The sequence below is a fragment of the Hyperolius riggenbachi genome, chromosome 1 (genome assembly GCF_040937935.1).
Source record: "Hyperolius riggenbachi isolate aHypRig1 chromosome 1, aHypRig1.pri, whole genome shotgun sequence".
Taxonomy (NCBI): Eukaryota; Metazoa; Chordata; class Amphibia; order Anura; family Hyperoliidae; genus Hyperolius; species Hyperolius riggenbachi.
Window position 1 is genome coordinate 171,904,126 of NC_090646.1, and position 27,948 is coordinate 171,932,073.

Genomic DNA, 27,948 nt, shown 5'->3' on the forward strand with positions numbered 1-27,948 from the left:
GCATTTTGGACACATAGAAATGATAAAATAGAAGGCAGCTGCCTTCTATTTTAAAGGGCAACTGTACTAAGAGGGATATGGAGGCTGCTTTTCAGCAATACCAATTGTCTGGCAGTCCTGATGATCCCCTGCCTCTAATACTTTTAGCCATAGACCCTGAAAAAACATGCAGCATATCAGGTGTGTCTGACATTATTGTCAGATCTGACAAGATTTGCTGCATGCTTGTTTCTGGTGTGATTCAGACACTACTGCAGCCAAGTAGATCAGCAGAATATCCATGCAACTGGTATTGTTTACAAGGACATTTATATTCTAAAGGCAATACTAATACCATTATAACTGTCTAAAATTTCTTAAGGGGATGGATTGGACATTCCTGCAGACCCAAATACTGCACTGATAGTATACATTGTTTAAAGTGGACCTCTATTGTACATTACCTATTCAATGTGTCCTCTTCTCCTATAAAGTCATAATTACCTGCTGAGCCTTCTTCATGTGAAACAGTCCTGGAGCTCTGTGTCCGCTGGCCTCTGGAGCATAGCCCCACCACTCTTTCTGAAAAGCAGTGTGCCTTTTTCTCTGTTTTGATTAGGGAAAGTAATGTGCCATTTTCAAGTGTGGGTGGGGGTGGGGGGTGGTCCAGGATTATGCTCCGAAAGCTGAAGATCCCAGAGTGCTCTGGAACTGATTCACAAGAAGATGACCTGGCAAGTTATTTTAACTTTATAGGTGAAAAGGACCCATTCAATAGGTAATGTGCCCTGTAGGTAAACTTAAAGCTATGTAAACATGTTAAAAAACATCTCATCTGAGATTGTATGATGTGTACACGAGCCTCCTGATATCACCTAAAGATCCAACATCCCAGATCTTTAGAAATGTCTGAATTCTGATTGACCATTCTTTTTTGCACCACTTATCACCCCTCCTCCCCTCCCCATAGCAAAAGGTGCATCACTAGCCTCTAGATTAACAACATCTGTACAGGACTCAGCCCTGGCCCCTGAACAAAGCCGGGACAAGGTCCTCCAGCACCCAAGGCTGAGACACCAAAGTGCGCCCCTCCATCCCTGCCACCCCAGCCATCACACACTGATTGCTATTAGACTAAGAGGTGCCACAGGGCCCACAACCTCCCCAACACCTTAACATCTAGTTATCTGGCTTGCAGTCACTGCCATGTATCCCCTTTTCTTATTTCTTTCTGCTTCAAACACAATTAGGAATGACAGCTGAATGAATTCTGCGCCCCCTCCTACACTGCGCCCTGAGGCTGGAGCCTCTCCAGCCTTTGCCTCGGCCCGGCCCTGCCCCTGAACTGTCGCATAAGTGATCAACTTCTGATCCCTGTGGGTGACAATACTTATTTGTGTGTAAAAGGCTTTACTCACAGCTACTTTGCTTTGCACCAGTATGCACAGAGGCAAAACTATCAGGTAGCGACTGCAAGTGCTCCCAGGACTGTGGGAGGCTCAGTTACATGCCCTATCTCAAAAGAAATACCAAAGAATTACTCTATCTCCAATACAGGAGTCCACCTCATCCTCCAGATTATGTGTTTTTGAGGCCTTCCTTGTTCATGATGGCCATACTTGTCAAATAACCCTTGGCAGATTAGTCTGTATGCTGTGGAAGTCACCACAGTGGGGAGTGGAAATAGGTGGGAATTATGGAGAGGGGTTCCATCAAAATTTTCCTAGAGGGCTCAATAATTTGTAGATATGGCTCTGAGTATGCAAATCATTTTTTTATGGCAAGAAATCAAAGAGAGATAATTGAGAACATGTCACCCAAAACCTTTGGTCTTCTTCAGTTTTCTTGAAGACATTTTGATCATTTAATTTGCCAGCGAATAAAACAATCTTCAACCCGCAAGAAAATTCAGCCCAAAACACTTTTGTGTCTGACATGACTTTTTATGAATATCACCACATAGATGAAAAAAATGACCTACAATCTTCTATTTACCACAAGTCTGCAGCTTGTCAGAAATGTCAAAAATAACAACTTCCAGTCCAGATTGTACTGAGGGGGTGGAAGTGCCCAAAAATAGGCAATGCTGTGAAACAAAAAATAAGGAGGGAGGGGGGTAGAGTGCCTTTACTACTCCAGATGTAAGAACCCAAACCACAGGGTTAAATTATTTATTCAGCACAAATTGTCCATTCCAGGCACTCCTTGAAAAATGTTAACATGCACTGTCTGCTGTAACGTAATAATCGATAGTAATATTTGTAATATATTGTAGGAGATGTTACTTTTTTATTTTATGAAATATGGCACATCTTGCTTTATTATGTTATTTCCCAAAATTAAAATACGAAATCAAGCTGAAGATAGATATTCTTTTTTCTTCATGTTACAGAGAGAAGCAATGCATTATTTTGCAGTTTGTAACATTCGGCTGTCAAGTTTTACATTTTTCAAATTATACTTTAATAATATAGTTCTTCACTTCTCACCTTGCTTGACACCATTTACTGTGTAATGCTCAGACCAATGAAAATAATATGGTTCAACTTAAAATCACTTGACTATCACAAATGTACTTTTTATGAATAATGAAGTCGTTGAGTGATTTCAGCCTATGTTATTTAGTGTGCTCTGGAGGAAGCCAAGGGCCGTCTCAAAAGTCTTGCTTCATGCTGACCCTGTCTAGGCTGCCTGACCAGGCAAGAATATATAGAGCAGAACTATTATGTACAGCATGAAGCAAATTAGTTTAATTTAGGTTATGCATCTGGTTCTTTCTTGCTGTTAGGCATCTGGTTCTTTCATGTCTATATATAGATAGATATAGATATATATTAGATATATGTTTAATATATAAAAATATTATATGGAAATGGTTAGCAGACAACAACATTAATGTTTTGGAGTGGCCAGAGTCCTAACTTGAATCCAATTGAGAATCCGTGGAGGCAGCTAAATATCAGGGTGATGGCAAAAAGACCCTCCAACCTGAAAGATTTGGAGCGCATTGCTAAAGATGAATGGGCAACAATACCTGTGGAGACATGCAAAAAGCTGGCCTGCAATTATAAGAAGCGTTCGATTGATGTAATAGCCAATAAAGGCTTTTCTATTGACTATTGCGAAGGGTATGAATATTTTGGACTGGACACTTTTTGCTCAAATGTAATTTATTTCCACAATATTGCCTCTTGTACTTTGTCTTATTATCTTTTGGGAGACACCTATGTCATTCCCCATCAAAAAAATACTTTCTGCTTGAATAAAAGTAACTTTAAGTCAAAATTTGCCATGGGTATGAATAATTATGGGAAGCACTGTATATATTTTCCGATTGGAATTTTCGTGAAAATCCGATTTACTGCAACTCTGTAATTTTACCACAATCACAGATCTCAAAAACATTGGACCAATCCGAGAATGCAGAATATTTCCACAAAAATTGTATTGCTGCAGTAAATTTAGACCAATAGACATTGATTCGGATAATATCGGCCAACAGGATTTTGCAATTTTTCATTTGAAATTAAAATGTGCGCAAAGCACTTTTTTACAGCTGTGAAAAATGTATCAGAAAATATTTGCAATATTGTAATTCCAACCTGAAGGTTTCTTGGATTCAGGAATATGTTATTTTATAGCACAAGTTGCTAAATTTTGTTTGTTTGTTTTTTTATTAAAAATTCTGTTGTTTGCTTTGAAAAACACTTTCCTTAGCTTTCTTTTTTCTCTTAAAGGTTACTTTGGTCATGAAGATGGGCATGCCACTTGCGAAAATAAATACTGTGGCCTGGGAAGGCATTGTGTAATTAACCCAGAAACTGGACAAGCCGAGTGTGTGTGTATGGAACGCTGCAAGCCACATTATAAGCCTGTCTGTGGCTCAGATGGAGAGTTCTATGAAAATCACTGTGAAGTCCACAGAGCAGCTTGCCAAAAGAAGCAAAAAATTTTTATGGTTCACAATGAAGATTGTTTTCTTAAAGGTAAGAAGCTAACACTTTCCAAAGTCATATGATTATTCAAAAACAGATGTGTTGAAAGAGTTTTGTAGTGCTGTAGACTGATAATAAAACTGTTAACATTGGTCTGGAAATTACAATTACTCGATCCATTCTAATGGGTTGGTGACATGACAAGGTGGGTATTGTTTTATTAAGGTTTCAATAGCACAATAGTTTGGTCAAAGTACACATTTTCAGTCTGGATGGAGCCAGGGCCGGTTCAAGTAACAATTGGGCCCTAGGGCAAAATTAGCCTGGGGGCCCACCAACGGACACCCCCCGACCAAAAAACATCATTAGAGGCCCTTTTTTGCAGCCAAATTTCCCTCCTAGGCCCCTGAGCTGGCTGCTGTCCCTCCCCCAATCACCTCCCAACTTAACAGACTCTGCAGAGTCCCTTGGGAGCAACAGTTAAGATGAGGGAGGGACAACTTGGGGGCCCCTACATGCTCTGGGGCTCTGGGGCAAATGCCCATTTTTTCCTATGGTAGCTCCGGCCCTGGATGGAGCTTAAAATAGTACATTTTAAAATTTTACAACTCAAAGTTGCTAAATCTAAAGCATTAACTAATAGTATTGAAAAATATGTTCCTGAAAAATTTTGGAAAACTTTGTAATGGAAAAATGATGTGGGGATATATTTTGGAGGTTGTCAACATTTCGTTATTACTCTGGATTGGGGATAGACCAGTTTCCCTCTTTCAGAAAATAATGCCTAGATGCTATAGCAGTAAATACAGTAATAACTTGTCTTTTTGCCAGATATTCCTTTTATTCATTGTACAATAGCTAAATTTCAAGCAAAAATACTAAATAAAAACAAAGCATTGTGTTGCTTCAATAAATATGTCTTGGGATTGCACACTTATGGTTAAAATGCAGGTGAAACTCAAAAAAAAAAATAGAATGTTGTGTTAAAAAAACATTTATTTCAGTAATTCAACTTAAAAGGTGAAACTAATATATGAAATAGGAACCCTTTGCAGGTGCTTTGGATTAAGTAGCTGATTAGATTCTGACACCTTGGGTTTGATTCTCAAAGTGGTGCTGTTAGCACGCTTGTGAAAAGCCCCTTATCACGCCTAAAGTCAGTCGCACGCAAAACTTTACGCACGCACAGCGCGGTGCCGTGAAACGTCGCCGAAAATGGCGCACCCGCTGCGCCTATAAGGTCGCATTGGTGTGAAGGTTAATTCACACCCCATACGATTTTATAGGTGCATCGGGTGCGGTGTTTTCATCGCACCGCGATGCGACCGCGCTGTGCATGCGCAAAGTTTTGCGCACTGGACTTGGCGCGATCAGATTTGCAAAATGGTGCTAACCCAGTTAGCACCCTAGTCATCACGGCCAAAGTCTTTTAGGCGTGCTAAGTGGGTTAGCACCGCTTTGTGAATCAAGCCCTTTGAGCTTAGAATGTTGAACATTTTCACAATATTCTAATGGTCTGCTATTTTGATTTCAGGATTCTCGTAAGCTGTAAGCCATACTCATCAAAATATAACAAATAAAGGCTTGAAACAGCTCGCCTTGCATATAATGAGTCTACTTCATATAATAGTTTCACCTTTTAAGTTGAATTACTGAAATAAATGGACTTTTGCACGATATTCAAAATTTTCAAGTTTCACCTGTAAAATAGTATCTGATCATGTAGTCGTGTTATCAGTTGCTTGAAATGTTATCATAGAAACCAGAAGAAGAAAATGTAAGGGGTCTATTATGTGCCTTTGGAGATACAAGATTGTTTTTACCATAAGGCACAGGTGTCGAACTCCAGATCTTGGAGGGTCAGATCTATGCTAGTGTTTAAGATAGACTGAGAAAGAGAGGAATGCATTCTACCTGATAGGCCACACCTTTCCTGATTCAAACTTATCAATTAATTTGAGTTGTGCCAAAAATGTGTAAGGACCTCGGCCCTCGAAGGACTGGTTTGTTATCACTGCCATAAGGCATGCCTTTGCTTCATTTCATTACACTTATTGTTTGATAAATCAGCCTTGACATGTTGCCTAAAGTAGGTCATTGCATTTTAGCTTACCTAGTAATAATAATGTAACCTAGTAAGGCAAATAGCTGGTTATTCAGGATGGTGGAAGGTAACCATTGATTGGCTCAGCACAAACCCTAAATGTATTTCTACACAGCTTGGATTATACTGTATGTAGTGAAATACAGCTCCTTACATGCATCTGCCGTTTTGTATTCATAGTATTTCAACAATCACGCTATGCAAATTTGTGTTAGAGGACGTGTAAATTACATGTTTTCCCATTACAGTTGTATTTGCAATGTATAAATCAATGAAGTTAATTTAAAAAAATCATGAACCTAATTTATAAGACTAGTATAATTTCCAGGTGGTATTTGGATGATTTCGTTTGACTGAATTTAAATATGTATCAGGCTTTAAATGATCTGCTTAGTGAACATAACTATTTGGTATTTTTTTTTAAATGTGTGAACTTGCTTTACACTACTTATTTGGATTGGAATTCAGACTAATCTTAATACTTAAAGGGAAGGTTCAGGGAGGGTGGGTAAAAAATCAAAATCAATTTCCACTTACCTCCGGGCTCTACTGCGCATGCGTAGTAGAGCCCGGAGGACGTCCGATGACGTCAGAGCGCCGGCGTGGGACGCAGAAGTACCAGGACTTGGAGCGCAGAAGAGCCCGACCTGGCAGCCGGCCTGGCCAGGTCGGGCGCGCCACCGGAGACCACCGGGAGCCTGCGGAGCGGCGGCGAGGGCACCTCCTGCCTGCCACGGGCTGGAGGAAGCCCCAGGTAAGTGGAAATTGATTTTGATTTTTTACCCACCCTCCCTGAACCTTCCCTTTAAGTATAGGAAGGCTCAGCAAAGCAGCAGCTGCCCATAGATTGTGTAACAGACCAATGGAAATTCTCCTCAGGGATGATTCCCATTGGACTGTTAAAGAAGCTCTGATGACACATTATATAACCCATTTGCACAGTGGCATAGTTAAGGAGATAAGGGCCCTGGTGCAAATTTTACATTGGGGCCCCCCTAAGCAATCTATACATAACAATTGATACAGCACACCAGAACCTGCCAGGGATACCCACAGTGTCAGAGATGCAAGAAGGGGATGGGGAACAGTTTGTTAATGATTACTACTATTCAAAGCATTTATAGAAGTGATTATTACCAGCACAGGACCAATAAAAGGCTAATACTGTGGTTGAGGGAGAAACCCTCATGGCCCCCCTTGTCCAAGGGCCCTGATGCGGTCGCAATCTCTGCACGCCCTATTGCTATGCCACTGCATTTGCAGCTTTAAAGGGACTCCGAGCAGTGCAGAAACTATGGAAAGATGCATATCATTTTAAAGCTCTCTTTCTCCTCTTTCCAATGATATATAAACCACCGCCCTACGCCTTTTAGTTTTCGCGATTTTCGCGATTGAAATTGCAGCGGCTGCGATTTCAATTGCGAAAATAGAGAAAGCTAAAAGGCGTAGGGCGACGATTTAGGTGTCGCCAGAAAGAGGAGAAAGAGAGCTTTAAAATAGGGATGGTCGGAAATGCCAATTTCCGATTCCGCGGTAAATCCGCATTCCACCATTGCCAAATACCGATTCCGCTTTCCGCTACCAATTTCCGCATTCCGATGCGGAATTTCCGCCGGAAATCGCGGAAATTCCGCCCGACTTTAACATCGATTTTCTCAAAAACTATAAGGTCTTTTTGAAAACTTTTTTTGCATCTTGTTCAGGAGATTCTGTTTAACAAACCCTGAAAATTTGGTGTTTCTAGGACTTACTGGGGCTTTGCTATTAACCGCTAAATTCGGCGGATTTTTACTGTAATGTAAATGCAGAAAATAGGCAGATGCAGATTTTCTGCATTTTACATTACAGTAAAAATCCGCCAACTTTAGCGGTTAATAGCAAAGCTCCCGTAAGTCCTAGAAACGCCAAATTTTCAGGCTTTATTAAGCAGAATCTCCTGAACAAGATGCAAAAAAAAGTTTTCAAAAAGACCTTATAGTTTTTGAGAAAATTGATGTTAAAGTCAGGCGGAATTTCCGCGATTTCCGGCGGAAATTCCGCGATTTCCGGCGGAAATCCGCCTAATGCATTTGCATTACCGATTTCCGCGTTCCGATACGGAAATGCAATTTCCAATCGGAATTTCAGAAATTGCATTTCCGCGGAATCCGAATGAGCATCCCTACTTTAAAATGATATGCATCTTTCCATAGTTACTTGTATTACACAGGACGACACTTTCCCCAGTGTCAGCAGCTCCATTCAGCAAAATGGAGCTGCTGACTTTAGGAAAAAGTCGCCCTGTGTAATACAATGTAACTATGGAAAGATGGATATCATTTTAAAGCTCTCTTTCTCCTCTTACTGGCGACACCTAAATCGTCACCCTACGCCTTTTAGTTTTCTCTATTTTCGCAATTGAAATCGCGGCTGCGGCAATTTCGGCTGAGAACGGAGATGCAACGTGGGGACTTAGCAGCTGCCAGGGGCTGGAGGAAGCCCTGGGTAAGTAGTACTTGGGGTAACTCTATATAATTGATCACTCTTTTAAGACTATAGCCAACTGGATGAAATTAAACATAGGGCTTGATTCACAAATTGGTGCTAAGTGTTAGCACCCTTGTGAAAAGCCCTTAAAGAGAACCCGAGACGGGGTTCTCACAGTGAAATCCTCATACAGAGGCTGGGTCTGCCTATAGAGTCCAGCCTCTGTTGCTATATAGATCGCCGCTAAATCCCCCCTGTGCTCAGCCAGACCCCATAAATCACAGCCGCACTATGCGGCTGTGTTTACCTTTGTAACGTCAGTCTCGGCGCTCTCCCCGCCTCCTGCATCGCTCCGGTCCCCACCCACGTCCCTTCCCTCCAATCAGCAGGGAGGGAAGGGATGCGGGCGGGACCGGAGCGATGCAGGAGGCAGGGGAGAGCGGAGACTGACGTTCCAAAGGTAAACACAGCCGCTGCTGACACGCTGCGTTTCGGCAGCGCGGCTGTCATTTATGGGGTCTCGCTGAGCGCAGGGGGATTTAGGGGGGATCTGATTAGCAACAGAGGCTGGGCTCTATAGGCAGAACCAGCCTCTGTATTGGGATTTCGTCGTGAGAACCCCGCCTCGGGTTCTCTTTAAGCCCGCCTAAAGTGCATGTGCTTGCGGTAAGATATTTTGCGCGCGCTGTGCGGTGCGCTGAAAACATTAACGTTAACGTTGCACCGTTTGCCCGCTAATTCGCCTTCGTGTGAAATGTGGCACCCGGTGCCATGTAAGCGTCGCACCCAGTGCACCCAAAATGGCGCATTGGGTGCGCCCTAAACGGGCGCCATTTTGGGCGTGCCATTTTGGGCGCACCGTGTGCGACGTTTACAGGGCACCGGGCACCACGTTTAACACGAAGGCGAATTAGCGCGAATGGTGCAACATTAACGTCACACCGCGCAACATTTTTGACGCGCAGCGCGCGATCTCTGGGCATGCTAAGTGCTTCGCACCCAAGTTAGCATGCCCAAACCCTTTAGGCATGCTATCTAGGTTAGCACCGATTAGTGAATCGAGCCATAGAGTTGTTGTATAGCACACAATATGGCATTAACTGTACAATCTCCTTGTCAGGCTTGTCTGGTTACCTACTATAAGTCAGGCTGTATGCCCATATGACTGACCTATAGCCCAGCCCTAACGCCAGCGAAGACTCCTGCCTAATATAAACTACAAAACTCTGCAGGCAGATGTAGCATACAATCTGACAGACAGCAATCGCCAAACACAACAAGCAATGCAAACACAGTATACTTAATAGTCACCTGAGGCCTATAGGCTGAGGCAGTCCAGATGAAGGCAAAGATAGCAGGCTGTGGTAGAGGTATTCAATCACTAAACAGATGCGTGGTCGATAACAGGCCAGAGTCAGTCCAGGCAGAGCTCATGCAAGTCCTTAAGCAATCAGGGGTCGATCTGGGTGGCAATCAGGGAGATCCAGGTACTAGCTGAGTCGGCAACGGGTAATCCAATAGAGAAGTGTGGTCAGGGACAGGCAGAGGTCGGCAATGATAAGGCAATATGAAAGAAGCTAGTCAAGGTGCAGACACAAGTTGGCTGCAAGACAGGCAACTTTGAGTGAGCGCAATCTCAGCAACAAGCCCAGCATAGGCTATCACGGGCCAAGACTGAACCCTCACCAGGTTTAAATACAAGGCCTGGCAAATCAAAGCTCAGCGTGTCAACTGATCAGCTGACACGCTAGGAGACACGCGGCTACTGTTTACATAGGCGGAGCGCACACTGAGACGCGTCCTCCACCTGCCGCCCTGCACCGCACGTGAGTCAGCGGTAGGAACGACAACAACTGTGAGTTAGTGGCAGGGCCGGTGGCGGCGGCTGCCGAATCCTTACACTCCTGTTCAGTTTTAGATAATCCTGATAGTTCAAAACATGACCTCACTTATTGAGCACATTGGGGAAGTTTGGGATGCTATGTCATCTAGACACAACACTTCTTTTGTACTGAAGAAAGGGGTGATAAGAGGGAAAGAGGGGAGCAACCATGGCTACATGACCATTGTGGTAATATTTAAAATAAGGTGTACAATGATTTCTTAATAAGCACTACTTTAAAAAAGTTGTAACATCAAAAATAAAATATTGCCATAAAAATAGCACTCCAAAAATATATGTAAACCCATCTTTTTTTTTTTTAATAGGCCACCCATTTTTTTTGTTCTTTTAACCTGGTGTGGTTGCCTTTGCCTGCCTGCATGAACTGTACATTGCCAGTTTACCTTACCATGCAAATACCAGAAAGCTTCATGTTTTGGATAAGATAAGGACACTATGCCTAGAAGGTAATTCATCCCCCCTTCTTGAAGAGTTTACACACTGATGCAAGCTTGTTAGGTGATATTTGCTGTGTGAGGGACAGTAAGCTTGTTGTCTAGGTGATATTTACTATGGGAGGGACAGTAAGCTGTGGTGCTTAGGAAGTAAAATTAACTTTGAGTTGGGTTAAAAAAATAAAGACAGAAGTAATGCCACTTTTGGTTTCACAGAGAAACCGTTTTGGAAACAAGAAATGTTACTTTCTTTTTTTTTTTTATCACATCAGGCAGGAAGCACTAAAAACAGCAGGATATGGGAGCTCAATAAGTAATCTCCTATTGCATGTTTTTTTTTCAGTGAATATGGAGTTTTATTCACACTTTAAGCGGACATTATTTGTCTATAGAGTGGGACCTGCACTAATGAGACTTTTCTGGAGTTTTGATTTTATTAGAGAGTTCACTTCATAAGCCCCAGTTGTTTCTATTAATGCTACATATTTACTACTGAACGACACATACATTAAGAAATCTTATTTGCCGACATTACTTTTTGAGAAGGGTTAGACAGTCATCAACTGTTACTTTCTTACTGATCTGGAAATAATAAATGTGGTCTTACAAAGTGATATGTCTGTAAATGGGATAGGAAGAAATGACACAAACTCTCCCAGCTTCAGAAGCATCACTCAGAATTCAATTCCAGCTGCAAGCCTTATAAAACCCATGGGTATATTTAAGAGAGCAAGTTAAGTTTAATAATGACAGCTTTTCAAAACTCACCAAGATAAGTGTCAAGCATTATTCTAATGATTGGCAAGACAAAATGCCTTAGATGGATGTAAAATACATTTTACCATCAAGGGAATAAATGAAATCTCTCACTTAAAAAATAGCTTCTAATTTCCTTATGTAGACCAAATTTTAAACACTTAAAACATGACTTTTAATGATGAAAATAATGTCAACATCTTCTTTAGCTATCATTCCAAAAGACATTTTAATAAATGTAGCTGTTTTATTCTAGCCATGTGAGAAATTTCTATTCACCACCGTATCTTGGGTAGTAGCTTTCTTTCCGGTCTACAGTAGTAGTAGATTGAATCATGTGAATTAATATATAGAAAAAAATAACAATTTTCCATTGAATACACTTGTTAGCATAGTTAAAATCAGAATAAGAATCAGAATCATTTTATTTGAGCAAATATGTTAGCACTTACAAGGAATTTTACTTGGCAGTTGCCTAATGGACACAGACAATGTGATGCAAGGATGGGCAGTATAGATAGTTGCAAATCAAGAACAGTATAGGGGTTACAATAATTGGAAAATGGGATGAAGCATTCATTTTCTAGTTTCAGTTCTGTTCAACAATGTTTTGGAATCCTAGCAGTTTCAGAATTAGTGTTGCTCTGCAGTAAGCAGGGCTACTGCCTGAGGGAGGAAGGTGTTCCTGTGCCTGGAAGTTTTCATTACAACTGACTAGCATCTCACACCAGAAGGCAGAAGATGCAAGATAGAGTGGGCAGGTGAGAGTGGTCAGAGGCATCTTGGTCACTCTCTTTCTGAATCGGCTATTGTAAAGATCCTACAGGGAAGGTAAACTGCAACCAATGATTCTTTCTGCTGACCACAAGATGCATTGCAGTCTCACCTTCTCCCATGTTGAGCATAAGCTGAAATAGACAGTTACTGATGATGTGGCAGCGGATTTTATGATTGCAGTGAAAAATTGCACCATTTTGTATTGTTATAAGTTAACTTTTTGCTAACTTTTTTAACTGCCGTAGGTGGTACCTCCTCTGTTTGGCTTTCTTGATGATGGCTACAGTAAAGCTTTCCCATCTTAGGTTGTTAGAGATTATCTATGAACCCAATGAACTTGAATGACTCCAAAGTGTTGCAGCTGCACCAGGACAAAAACTGTCCCACTACTTGCCTGTATGCAAACTGATCCCTATTGCATCCCAACTACTGGTGTGTCACCTGCAAATTCCAGAACCATTGCAAAAGGATCTGTGGAAATGCAGTCATTGGTGTACAGTGAATAAAGAAGTGAATAAAGCAGTGGGGGATGTGCCCTGAGGAACTCCTGTACTTACTGTCAGAGTCTGTGATATGTTTCTCCAGCCTAGCCTGTTGTCTCCTGTCAGTCAGGAAATTGGGTATCCATATGCACATGGGTTCTTGTATAACTTGCTGAGAGAGCTTGCTGTATAACAGTGATGGTATTATAGTGTTTAATGCAGATCTGAACTCCACAAATAAAATTCTGGCATAGGTTTTTGGGGACTCCAGATGTTCTAGTATATAGTACAAAGTATATAGCACAGACACATATTAACAGCACCTATAAGGTCTGTAGAAAAAATAGCAGGGAGTCTAGTAGGGGTTATGTGATGGATTTTAGATTATCCGTTTTTAAAAGACTTTTATGACCAGTGATGTCAATGTGACTGATCTGTAATCGTTTAGACATATGAGTTTTGATTTTTTTTGTTTTGTTGTAGGACTTGGTAAATTAGTTGCAGCGACAAGTGTCAGCAATGTGTTAAATGTAAAATGTCTGTGGAAATTTGTGCCAGCTAGTAAGCACAACATTTAACCACAGAGTATAGGCCTGCTGACTTCTGAGTGTTTTATTTTTTATAATGTTCGTTTACCTCTTGTGACAAGATAAGATAAGCATGTGTATTTATAGCACCAAGTAGAGGCATGCGCGGGTATAATTTTTCACGCGACCCGACCTGCAACCCTCTTTCTAGTGAATCTATTACCCAATCTGCACCTGCAGCCCCACTACCCACACCCGACCCGCAACTCGTTTAAATTAAAACAGGTACCTGAACCCGACCGCATTTGGGGTAACCCGTGGTTACCCATGGATACCCGACCTGATGCCCTGCATGGGTCTAATTTTACAGACTGGCACGCGCAGCGCTGCTCTCCGCACCCGACCCTCAACATGCTTTCTGGTGAATGTGGTACATGCACCCAACCTGCACCTGCAGACCCGCTACCTGCACCCGACCCCCAACCTGATTAAAATCAAAACGAGTACCCGAACCCGACCCGCATTTCCGATAACCCACGGGTACCTGATCCAATGCATGCCTCTAGTGCCAAGCATCCAGATAACTAGGCTGTGCTCCTTTTCTTATTTTTCTGCTGGAAAAGGTAAGCATTTAGGTATGAATACAGTACTTGGAGGATGTGCTTTCTACAAATGTCCTGAAAGTAATTTTATTCTGAACTTAATAGCCAAAAATTGTAGAGTGATGTAAGCAAAAGGAACTGCAGCAAGGAGATTAAAATCCAAAGACTGTAAGTCTGTGCACTAATTGGAATTACCACAATATAATATCAAAGAGTAAAAGCTCGTACACACATGCAACTTTTCAGCCCAACTATCGTCCAAACTTGTCTGTTGGACGATAGGTTGGGCGTGTGTACACGTGGCAATCGACTAGTTGAGCGACTGATAAGAGGTGGTTTGCCTGATCCAACCAGCTGATCAACAGATCCACTATCGTGCAGGTTGGCCATGTGTGTACAAGTCATTTGAACGATTTTTTTTTATATGAATATTGTTGTAGATATGGTGCGTGCACAGTATTTAAATAAACTGGTTGTTTAGTTGGTCAGCACTCATCATGTTGAGCGTTTGGTTGTGCATTAAGTTGCACATGTGTACGAGCCTTTAAATTAAAGGCCATAGATTCACTGATAGCCCACTTTTAATTATGTTATCTTATTGGTGCTTTGAGTGAGTGTCTAGATTTGATACGCTAGCAGGGGCAAACGCAGGATTTTTAAGGGGGGGGGTTCCTGAAAGGTCCAGAAGCACGTATGTCCCGAGTGCTTCCGAATACAGGTGGCTCCATACTGCCCATGCACAAAAGTGCGCTGGCGTATTACGGAGCTGCCTATCTTTGGAAGTACTCAAGGACACGAGTGTTTCTGAGGGCTTCTGGTAGCAGCAAATGTGAACGGGGGACAGCGCTGGAACAACTCCCCAAGAGAGGAACAGGAGATAGACTTAGTTTGGACAATTCAGTGGAATATGCTACATAGTTTCACATAGCGCAAGCGATACCCATATGATGCAGGGATATATGCATCTGCGGAAGATGTCGGCGCTACATAAATACTAAATAATATTATTTTGCCTCACCAGGATTGCACTTTTATTTAGCTTTCCTGTAAGACAAGAACACACAGTCAGCCAGCCAGCACTAGGGGAAGAGGGAAACAAAGGTGAATGAGGGAGGGCTGGTGCACACCAAGAGTGCTTCTGAGCGTTTTTCAAATCAACAGTGATTTGAAAAGCGCTTGGCTAATGTTACCCTATGTGGGTGTTCCCACAGCAGCGTTGTGATTTTTTCAAAATCGCAGGTATACTGCATGTAGCATGTTTTTGAGCAATTCATTCAAAAATCGCTCTGAAAATCACTTCACAAAATCACACTCACAAATTGCTAGCGATTGCTATTGTCATTTTGGCGTGCACTAGCCCAGAGAGAGGAGTGGAGAAATTGAGAATAGCCCCGGAGATGGAGCAGAGAACTTATCTGTATTGAAGTCCCACATCACACAGGCTACTTGCCTGTAATCGGACTCCTGTCCCTGTCAGTCTCTCACACAAGTCAGAAAGAAGCCCTCCTGGAGTCTAGGGACTGTCAAAAACTTTTCAGCTTGTTATCCACAGTTCCACACCTTATCCACACATGCAGTCATTATAACAATGGGGAGAGACCAGACAGATGTTTGCACACGGACCCTGAGTCCAGGCAAGCTCTGCATCATGCTGTGCATATTTACCAGCTTGCCTGCACTCTAATTTCATCATGTCTGACACTTCTGTGCTGTGGAGAGTCCAGGACTCCATAATCAACATTCTCTCACTGTAGGCTGCATCTTCTTGTGAGGGTTGTGAGGGAAGCTCAGCTGCCTCTCTCATTCTATTAGCTGGAGGGAAGCACCAGAAGTAAGAAGGGAGGGAGAATGAGGCTGTTTATATTATGCGGGCTTCCCTGGCTGAATACACAGCTCAGTGCAGGGGGGAGGTTCCAGACACCCGGAACAGCCCCCTGAGTTCGCCAGTGGCTAGTACTTTTTCATTGATACACCTAGAACAGGGGAGTCAAACTCAAATACAAAGTGGGCCGAAATTTCACAATGGGACCAAGTTGTGGGCCAACTAAAGTCTACTGGCCACCTTCCTCCCTTATAAAGTTCCCTCCAACCCCTATACAGTTCCTTCATGTCTAGTTGTCCTCCCTTCCCTATACAGTTTTCTGGTGTCTTCTGACCCTACTTCTTCCCCTATACAGTTCCCTGGTATCTATTGACCCCCCTCCCTCCCCTATACAGTTCCTTGGTGTCTAGTGCCCCCTCTCCCCTATACTGTTCCCTGGTGTCTAGTGGCCCTCCCCTATATAGTTCCATCGTGTTTAGTGTTTCCCCCTACCTCCCGATATGGCTTCCCTGGTGGTCTAGGGCTTCACCTCCAATACAGCTTCCCTGGTGGTCTCGAGTGGGCAAAACATAATGCAAAGTGGGGAAACCACTGGAGGGCTAAATTTTAAGGCTCTGATGGCCAGATTTGGCCAACGGGACGAAGTTTGACCTGCATGACCTAGAGTATAGATGTATTATGTATTGATGATGCCATTTGATGCTCAGTGATAGTCATCACCTTTTCCTATACAGAATTTGTCAAGTGTTAATCTTTGCACCTTTGCCAACACTGCAACTGGCATCTCTCCTTCTCATTGTTTTTCTCTAAACTCGTCATCTCCCTATAACTGTTTGCCATATTCACACAGCTTTATCTTCTCCTGAGTGAAAACATATTTAGACTGAGATGAGCATTTCATATCATTTTTGCTTAAAAGATTTAGATTAAGATTGATGGAAACTAATATACTGAACTGTGATAAGTAATGCTTCCAGTGGCTGAGTAGGAGTGGTACATTAGCTCTATTCCAAAGTGTCCTGTTCATCATTGTGTTTGCAGTGATTGCATACGCAGATGAGCCATGCAGTCGACAATGTTAGCAAGAAATAATGTGCCTGCTTGTACTTTGGGATAACATTGAAAGTGCCTGCTCTCTCTTTTCCATGTAGCTCTTTTTTCACTTGCTGCTGCTGAGCTGACTTAACTCACACCCTGACCTTTTCAACTGGGGTGGAGGAGTCATGGAATATCAATTGTCACCTCCACTGCTACCTTTTTTTTCTTTATGAAAAGGCTGACATTTTATTATATTTCCAGCCATTCATTAAAATTAATTTCCACATTCTGTTAAGAAATAGACATCCCTTCTAGGTCAAGGCCATGCATTGCAAGGATGAATTATAACAACTGTGTCAACTTTCTTAAATAAGTTTTGTGCATGCAAGCACAGCTAATCCACAATCATTCTAACTAACTGTCAGACTGGAAGTGTCAAAACAGCTGCTGGTCGGTAAGGACAGGTGTGGAAAATAAGGAACAAGAGTTCCTGCTCTGTGTACTTAATTGTTCAGTCTTCCAGCATAGCTCCTTTCAGACATTGGAGCTGTATTTCTCTGTACTGTATGGCATGACCAAGAGCCATGATGGCTTGAAACAGTGGACCATAACCACTTCAAACCATTTTTCAATGCTGGTATGATGCTGTAACAATTTTGTGCTAATAAAGGCAATTTCTGCAAGGGGTTGAGCCAGATTTTGAAAGATTATGCATAAGTCCTGTAGGGTACGTGGGTAAATTCACAATTAGCACGCTCCCACGCCCTCATCTTTTGATTGCTGCCTAACTTCTCTTGTGGAATCTACTAAATTGTTCATGCAGAAATTGCATAATACTTGGGCAGCATGCATGTAGTTAAGGCAAAGGAAATTTGGGCGCAGGGCAAAGCTGAAGTCCTGTCAGCGTTAACTACTATTCCCCCCTCAGGCCGCCTTGAACTCAGAGGTAAGACATAATTCAGCTTCCAGCTATTGCTGGCGGCCAGTGGCGTAGCTAAGAAGCTTTGCATAACAGTGCAAGTTTTACATGGGCCCCCCCCCCAAGCACTCTAAACATAACAATTGATAGGGTGCACTAAAACCTCCCAAACACTGCCATATGATGAGAGGTGTAAGTGGGGGATGGGGAACGATTTGTCAATGATTACTACTATTCAAAGCATCTATAGAATTGATCATTGCCAGCACAGGACCAATCAAGAGCCAATACTGCAGTTGAAGCAGGGCCCCTCTGGCCCAAAGGGCCCCAATGCTGTCGCAACCTCTGCATCCCCTATTGCTATGCCACTGCTGGCAGTTGAATTACGCTTTTTTTGCCTGTCTAGACATTGTCAATATATATTACAAACAGAATAAAGCACCATGAAAAAAAGTGGTGTTTTTCTCCAATGGTAATTCCACTGAAAAAAACACAAGAATAATGCAAAGTTTAAAAATGCTTACGAGTATATAACATACAAACTAAAAGCACAAATGTAATTTTAACCCAAATTTGAACAGGAACACTAATCACAGCAGAGATTTGAAAGAAAAAAAAATACCTCAAAGGACATGGTTAGCAACGTGTTCTTATCTGAAAAAGTACAGTAAAATAATGGAAATACATATTTATTTTACCTTTGTTTTCTTGGATCCCTGCCTGTGCACATATCTTCAATTCTGTGAGCACTACAAGAATGCATAGCATGTGCAGAAAAAACCTGCAGTGCGTTGTAAACACATCCGTTGTAGCATACGGACTAGGGTGTGCTTTCTAAGTCCTGTCGAAAGAAAAAAGCTTCTATCACAAAACATTTGGTGTTATTTTTCATCATGTCACAGGATAGTGACATAACAGGGCAATTTTTGATCTCTTGCTTTGAGCACTGTTTGCAAGGAGAATATTGTGATTCAGTTATGCAAACGGGAAGAACGTTTGATGTAGGATTTGTAAAGGGTGTTCTGAAAGCTATAATAGACAGATGGGAATAAGAATGTATTTTCTTGCTAACTATTTACATTAGTTAAAATGATTTACTTAACTTTGGCAGTTACCATTCTGAAAATAAAAATGTGAAAAGAGTGGTGAAGGTGAAATCCAAAGACTATATAGGAGACTTTCTGTTTGTCCCCTTGTGTTATAAACAATATGTCCATCCTACCCACTGAGGGACTTTAAAGAGACACTGAAGCAAAAAAAAAGATTATGATATCATGAATTGGTTAGGTAGTAGGGGTAATTACTAGAACATTGGTAGCAAAAAAAATATTCTCATATTTTTATTTTCAGTTATACAGCTTTTTTTTATACCTTTGCATCATTCTTTAATATGTGCAATTTACAGCATTCTAATTTTTTTTATAGAACAAGCAGTGAACTTTTGACCTGTCCTGAACTATTCTCTGCAAAAGAAAAACACAATACAGCTGAGATAACTCAGAAGTCAGAGCTCTCTGTGACTTTCAAAGTCATAGAACTCAATGGCTATTTGCATAGATAACAACTGCAGTTTCTTAACTCTTCCTGTACTGGAAACAAATGTTAGACTTCTGTCTCTGCTTCTAATGCTTTATTTCTTAGCTGTACTACACATACAAATCATTATATCATAATTTTTTTTTCGCTTCAGTGTCTCTTTAAAGAGGAATTTTAATCCAGGAATGAACATAATCCCAATCAGTATCTAATACTCCCTTTCCCACAAGAAATCTTTACCTTTTTTCAAATAAATCATCAGGTGGGTCTGTATGGCTGATATTGTGGGGAAACCCCTCCCACAGTGTGATGTCATGACAGTTTGCTGTCTGTGAACCTCATTGCATTGTGGGAAATAACAGCTTTTTCAATCTACCAAGCAAGCATGCCCCTCTGTGCATAGAACAGTAACAAACATTCCCTACAGATCACCTGGCAGAATTAAAGATGTCACCGCAGTGATAAAGTTCAGAATGTAAATCAGGGAAAGATTTTACAATGGGATAACACTATCTAAATCATCCATTAATGAATACTTTAAACAATAAGCAATTTCATTCATAATGTCATTTTCATTACAGTACCTCTTTAACCACTAGCCGACCGCATCACACTGATGGTCGTGACCATGGCGGCAGCCCCAGGACTGCCTAATGCCAAATGGCGTAAAGTCCTGGGGCGGGGATTTGCAGGAGATCACGCGCACCAATGCGCACGCATCTCTGCTTGGATGATGGAGTCAGTCTCCCAGCAGCGATCGTTGCTAAGAGACTGTTAGACAGCAAAACCACCATCTATTTAGTCTGTACAGCAATGCGATCTACGGCAGCGCTGTACTGGGGACAGCCATGTGACACGGCTGTCCCCTTGGGATGCAGGAGAGCAATCAGCTCTCATTGGTTGAAGCCTATGACAGTCGATCACTGTCATAGGCTGGCAGGGGGAGGGAGGGATAGGGAAATAATAAAAAAAAGTTTATTTATTTAAAAAAATAAATATTTGTAGAAAATAAACAAACAATCCTGGGAGCAATCCGAGCCCACCAAAAGAAAATGGGGGGGGGGGGGGGGAATCACTTGTGTGCTGAGTTGTATGGCCCTGCAGCGAGGCCTTAAAGCAACAGTGGCCTATTTTCTAAAAAATGGCCCGATCACTAGGGGGGTTTAAAGAGACTGTAACAAGATTCTCAGCCTTATTTCTTCTATCCTATAAGTTTCTATACCTGTTCTACTGTGGTCTGGATTACTGCAGCCTTTTCTAGTTGCACTGTCTCTGTAATATATCTAATCTTCTTTTCTTTGTCAAGCTTTGTCGACCCAGGAAGGAATGGGCTGCCTCAGTTGTAATGAATACAAGTTATGCACGCCCCCTGCAGGCTCTGTGTGCTTTGTTTATTTGTGAGGTTGAGGGGGGAGGGAGCTGCCTGTCACATGCTGAGAAACTGTGAGAATCCCAGACTGGAGTGCAGATAATTCACTATGAAATAAAAGCTTGTAGTATACTGTAACATGATATATATAAAAATAATAATAAAAAAAAAATATATATATATATACACCACTTCCTAGTTAGCGACCATGTTTTTTGTTTGTAAACACTGCCTAAAACTTGTGATTAAAAGCCAGGATCGCTTTGGGGAGCGTCGGAAACGGAAAGTTTATACAACTGAACAGAGCCTATTGAAAAGATGGGAATTACTCACATAGATGTCTGAACGGTGGCATTTTTTTATATACTTTATAAATGATGGGTACAATTCTTCTATTGCAATATGAGATCTACTAATTGCCATAAATACTATATTATATAATGGAAAACATGTAAAACATATCACATAGGAATTTGAAAAACTATAGATGAAACATTTGAGCACCTCCTAGTAGTGTTATTTTCCCTCTTTTGTTTTCCCTTTCTTTCCCAGTGTTCTCCTTGTACGATTGCCTGATGAAGCGGGATGTTGGCCCGTGAAACGCGTTGCATCAATGTTTTGGAGATTGTGTTGAAATAAATATAGTTGTGCAACTTATGGCTGAACTTGGCCTGGCCATTGCTATACTTGAGGGAGGTGAAGCCACCCATGTCCCTCCTTTTAGACTGATTTTAATTATTTTATCCTATTTTGGCGCCTCTATTACTTTTGTTTACTCATATACTTAGTCCACCCCTGGTGGAGGGGTGTATCCCCAATTCTCTTCTCCTGTCTATAGAGAGCGACTTTTTAGACCTGAGTGGGGTCAGGTTATAATTCTCCCCACTTGCTGTTCCAGTGGTCGCCTGTGCGGTGACCCGTGTTTGTGAGTATAATCTTAAAACACATACATTCTCCATTCTTTATTTAACATACTACACCAGATTGGGCTCTCGGTTCTTTTTTCCTCGTTTCCAAAGCAAATAAATTAATTGGCTTCCCCTAAGAATGTGCTCTAGACTATGATGGGCATACATGACAATGGCAAGGATTGGATTTAATAAAACTAAATAATAAAATGAGTTACACTACTAGCATACTTTGCTATTAAAATGACAAAAACCTGGTAAACTTCACATGCATAGTCTGCACACATTAAGTTTACTGACCTTTTGCAGCTATAGTACAAGTTGAGACCTGATCATGACCAGCTAATCAAAGTCGAAATCCAATACCATGCTTCACCATAAGTCCTTCTTTGGGAGAATTTCTGTAGAATGAAGTTGACATTTCTAATTAGACCTCTGTTGCTGCCTCTGACCCCACTGAAGGAGAGTTCCCTACACTTCTTCTCAACTCATATCAACAAGTAGAGACGAGCAACGAGCAAAAAAATGTAAAAATACTTTAGCAAAAACAGAAAGAAATTAGCCAAAAAATGAATTTTTGCTCATGGCAAAAACAAAATGCATTAAAATCCACAGGGAGGTAAGAAAAAATAAGTTAGCGAGTGCTTAAAAAAAAAGTATTTAAATGAATAAATCTAATTCTAATTTCTGGAACTAGCAGTACTTTAATAACAAGCAAGAAACATGTTGGTTTAAACTACAACTGAAGTGAGAGGTATATGGAGGCTGCCATATTAATTTCCTTTTAAGCAATACCAGTTGCCTGGCTATCCTGCTGATCCTCTGCTTCTAATACTTTTTACCATAGACCCTGAACAGGCATGCAGCAGATCAGGTGTTTCTGACATGATTGTCAGATCTGACAAGATTAGCTGCATGCTTGTTTCTGGTGTGATTCAGACACTAGAGGGGATCCTGAGACATAGTAGTACACTACATTAACAATAACAGGACTGCGGCAATCCGAACAATCACAGCAGTGTTTTTCTCTTAGCCACAAGTGCTGGCCATTCAGCACCATTGTTTACACTCTGCTTTGTTTTCCTCTGATTGATTTACTTCACAGGAAAAAAATCATTAGAAGAAAACAACATATTAATCTATCAGCGCTGTCTGAGTACCAGCACAAGGGAAGGCACGCTGCAGCTGTTTTGATAGCAATGTGACCTGTTTGTAAGAGGTCAGTTGTAATTTTAGAGTTAATGTATATTTCGCTTTGTGAAAAATACTCATTTTTGTGAAAGTTTTGGAAGGCGAAATGGTTCTTTTCACAAATCTTTCCAGTGGGAACGCCAATCGCAATAAAAACTGCCCACATTTTCTGATCCTTTACTACTCTATCCTAAACTATAAAAAATACTTGACTAGGGTTTTGGTTTAACCTGTATGCAGTGCAAAACAACAGCCTAGCCACAGCTAATTTATCTGAGATGGGATCATCCATTGTGGTTTTACACGAAATAAAGAAATTAGAGCCAGCTCCATACTACTAAGCTATAGGATGAGACGGGAAAAAATGAATGAAAACAATCTTGCTATAGCTCGCTTCTTTTGTGATTGTCCCTTTAATCAATGTCACTCTGTTGGCTGCATCTGCAGTATACATTTATTTGAAAAATGCAATGTAGACCTTAGATTGTGACTTCCATGAATTATAATCAGTGAGCTATCATGGGCAAAGTCACCAGTTAAAATTCTGTACCATCAATGCATATTTTCATTGCAGATTTGCAGTTATCAAAGTTATATATAGAAATGGTATTTAGAAAACTCCATAAAAAAAGGGGGGACTCCATAAAAAGGAGCCAGTTGGACAATATTACTAGGAGGGGTAGGGAGTGTTTTGAATGATCATTGCACACACAGAATTTGGAAGTGAGCTTGCTAAACTGCGTTATTGGTAGTCATGATTTGTCAAACAAACACAAATTAGATTTTGCTCATCACAGAACTGTATTATCCTGGTTCAGCCTCAGAAACACTTCCTGTATCTACAGATTGCTTTATCTATAATATTGCTCAGAGCTTTGGCTAGCTATTGATCTGAGGAGGTGGGCAGAGTCCCACGAAAGGCATCACCCGTGTTCTTTAATAAATCTCATTGTCACAATTTTTGTGTCATCACTAAAAGCAAGCGACCTCTTCATTTTTCATGTGTTTTAATGTTTTGTATTGCCCATTGGGCACCTTTTCCCCCCTTTTTCTTTTAACCTCCATTGGGGGGGGGGTAACTGTGAAAAAACGCGGAAAAGCCGCCGCGGGTGCTCAGAGCAAGGCGGCTGATTCCGCGTCTAACGCGGCGGTTTGCACGCATAAGCCTACATCTGTCAGTATGGCTGAACGGGGGAAAAAAAAGCATGCTCTGAGAGCGGTGCGGCTGGTTCCGCGTCCAGCACAGCGGATGCATTACAACACATGTCTGGTGTGGCTGGGACTGATAGTCCACACAGGTTCAGAAGGACGCGTGCGCGCGCTGAGAGGCAGAGCTTTTATGACAGCCAGAAGGGTGTCAGCTGACCAAGCCGGTCAGCTGACAATTCTATCAGTTCCCATTGGTCCAGCACTTAGGGGAGGCGCTGGAGAGCGCTTTGGTATATATACTGGGTGCTGGTCATTTCTCTGGTGTCTGCCGTTGCGATCACTATGTGGTAGCACTCAGACCTTTTTGTCAGAATCTGTGCTATTCTCTAGACCAGTTCCAGGGTGTTAATGACCAGGGAGCTCACACCCAAGACTAGGAATACTGTGTATCATCTGTGTTATTCTCTAGACCAGTTCCAGGGTGTTGATGACCAAGGAACTCACACCCAAGACTAGGAATACTGTGTATCATCTGTGTTATTCTCCAGACTAGTTCCAGGGTGTTGATGACTACGGAGCTCACACCCAAGACTAGGAATACTGTGTATTATCTGTGTTATTATTCAGACTAGTTCCAGGGAGTTGATGACTATGGAGCTCACACCCAAGACTAGGAAATAGCTTTACCATCTAGTTATATTCAGACTAGTTCCAGGATGTGGATGTACGGAGCTCACACCTAAGACTAGGCATTGTTGATTATTTGTTATGACTTTCTGCTTTCCTGACCACTCTCCTGATCTCTGATTTGGTACTTCGCTATATCTGATACTCTGTTGCCAAACCCTGCTTGCCTTAGGATTCCGTGTCTGTCTCCTGTCTCTATATCTGATCTGTCCGTGTGTTGCCGACCTGGCCTGTCCAACCTCGAGAGCTATCTCTCTCGTTAAGAGATAGTTCACAGTCTGTTAGTGACATCCCTCTATTGGTGTCACTCACAATCTAGTCCTTCCCACTCTCAGCCTGACTCCTCCCCTTGGGGAGCCTCAGGCCAGTGGAAGGAACCTGTTCTTTGGGCAGTACCCTTTACTGCCTTGCACCCTCTATACGGGTGCTCTCCTCAAAGTATTACTGTTACACCAAACACTCTTATTACTCAGGTGTCCAGAGGTTAGAGATATATCTGATTATCGGTGATACTGCAGATCATCAATAATCGGGTATATATCTGTATTCTTGGTGATACTGCAGATCACCGATAATTGGATCCTCTCTGAGTTACACCGATCGTTACAGTAACCCAGCTTGCCTTGCTCCAGACATCTTGTTTAAGACGTTTGAGGAGAGTAAATATGCCTTGAGACATTTAGGAATGCCTGAGTGGAAACAGGTTGGCAATTTTCACCTGCCTATTCAGTTGGTTGCCTTGGTTGCAACCCTCGCTTGTGAGTAGGACTTCATCACACTCTCTACTCCATTTGCCTTCATGTATTTCACCATTGTAGGCTCCTGCTGTCTCTGTGTTTTTTTTTGTTTTGTTTTGTTTTTTGAAGGTGCCTTGTCAGCTTGTCCTACCCTGCTATATACTGTATTGCTCTATATGTTTAGCCTAGGCTATGATGTCAGTCAGCCTTTTCCTCCCATTCTTCTCTGGGAGTCCAGGTGTTGCTTCTGTTTATTTCGTAACACACAACAAAAAGTAATACACCATACCAGGACTAATGATGTTTCCATCTGTTATAAATGTAAGAATGATATAAAGAGTGAGGAAAGGTTTTACAATGGGTAAACATTTACTTAATAATTTATAAAGTAATTTTGTAAAAAAAAAAAAAAAAAAAAGCAATGTTATCGATTAAGCTTTACTCAGTAAAGTTCCTATTTTACTACTTCACCTCACAGGCCATTTTATCCTTACTGCCAAGAGTCATTTTTACCTTTCAATGCTCCTTCCATTAATTTGGCCATAACGTTATCACTGCTTATTGTACCTAAATGATCTATACCTTGTTTATTTTTCCACAAATTGGGCTTTTTGTGGGCTATACTTGTTTTTAGCAATTACTTTATTTTATATGCATTTTATATGGAAAAACAAAGAAAAAATACGCTATTTTTCCAATTCCATCCCCTATACTTGTAAAATAAACAATGCTACTTTAGATAAAACCCACACATTTGATTTGCCTATTTATCCAAGCTATTATAACATTTAAATATCGTTTTTGTACACTATTAATAATTACAAGCCCTTATTTGCTAAAATAACAGGAATATACCCTCATGGCATACATACTAAAAAGCTGAGTTCCTAAGGTAACTATTTATGTATTTATGTGGGGGTTCTGTGATGGTTGTGGTGTGCGATTCTTTTGAGAGTTTTAATGGTAATTACTGAAAGATTGTGCAGTAATCTGTGATTTGCAAAATTCCCCCATGGCAGAATTGGCGTATCTCTTCAATTGTATGGTTCAGGTCCAAAAGTTACAGTAGCCTTCAGTAATAATCCTAGCTAAAACAGTTATCTCAATATGTTTAGGGCACAATATTATTAGCATTGACAGCATTGTGAATGGGTATCTAATAAGAAAACATAGTGAATAATAGTGAAGTTGTCTATTTTATATATATTGCTAGATACTCTGTGTGCTCTTGAATCACTGAGCGTAAGGCAGCTTCAAGGTCAGGTTACTGTCTGGAGATTAATGTCCTAGCTTAGACCTATTGTTATCTACAGTTAATCAGCTCTGGACAGAAACTTGACCTGATCTGGGATGAGTGATGCATCCAGATGTTGTTTTATGCTGTGTTATTTTTGTGTGGAATAAAGTTACCTTATTTTAATACATTGAGGTGCAATCATTGCCAATGTCCATCTCAAGTGCTTTAAAATGCAGCACAGCCATATAATTTTTGATGTATTTCACAGGTCTGCCAATCATTTTTTTCTGAATTGTTAACATATTCAGGCATAGGAAAAAAAAATAATATGTATGTTAATCTTTGTTATAGCCTTTCCATATTTAGAATTCAGTTTACACTTTATTAACAGACTAAGAAACTGGAAAACAGTAAGAGTGTCAAGAAAGAAAACCTTATACATATTGCATTTTATTGAAATTCATTCCAGTTGTTACAATGTGCATTCATTTCCTGAGATTGAAATCAAAATTAAATTGCCAACAAATAATGATCTTTTATTCTCCTGATTTACTGTAGTCCCTTGACATGACTATTTTCTTTTTATTAATAATGCGAGTTGCAAGAAAGAATATGAAATACCTTAATAAGACGAGTTTTGTCATTTGTATCTCTGCTGATAGATTCATCTGGTTATTGATTTACACTATGAGAAAGCTGGGCTGGATTCTGAATGTTGTGAGGTTGAGAGATTTGAAGTTCAATCTTACAGTTTTCACTGAGCCTATTTCACTTCATTTTATATCCCTATATACTATAGGTAACTCTTTCTCCTACAGTAGCCACAGAATGAAATGGCACTGTCTGTGTGTCATCAAGATGAATATTGCTCGCCAATCACAGTAATGTGCTGTAGAGTGGGAAAAATCACTACTCCCCCCTCTTATTTTATGCCGAACAATTTCCATATCACCCGGCTCTATAGAGTTTGAATAGGGCAGAGAAATGCATGGAGAGCTCAGTTCAGCTGGTGACATTAGAAGCTTGTCTGAAATGTTGAGTTTGGTAAGCTTTTTAACCACTTCGCTTCCAGACCTTGTTTTCCCCTTATGGACCAGTACAGTTTTGACATTTTACCGTGGTCCCTTTTTAATCAGCAATACTTTTATACATACTTATGACAACTAAATGAAATATTGTTGTTTTTATTTTTTCAAGACAAGCTAGGCTTTCACTGTATGGCATTTTCCCCCCAAATTATTTTGTTTTCTAAGCATTTTAATGGGAAAAACATGGAAAAAAATTGAAAAAACATATTATTTCTCAGTTTTACCAATTCCAGTTTTAAAAATAAAAAGTGCTAGTGTAGATAAAAAACACAAATTTTGTTTGGCTATTTGTATCATTTATC

At 41.0% G+C, this 27,948-nt stretch overlaps 1 protein-coding gene across 2 annotated transcripts in view; it reads left to right on the forward strand.

Moving 5' to 3' along the window:
- Positions 1 to 27,948, forward strand: part of FSTL5 (follistatin like 5) — a 913,616-nt gene that overhangs the window by 456,413 nt on the left and 429,255 nt on the right. For both annotated transcript variants that reach the window (XM_068278842.1, XM_068278843.1), the window contains exon 4: positions 3,717 to 3,965. In XM_068278842.1, the coding sequence (XP_068134943.1) occupies positions 3,717 to 3,965 (249 nt within the window). The remainder of the gene's footprint in view (positions 1 to 3,716; positions 3,966 to 27,948) is intronic.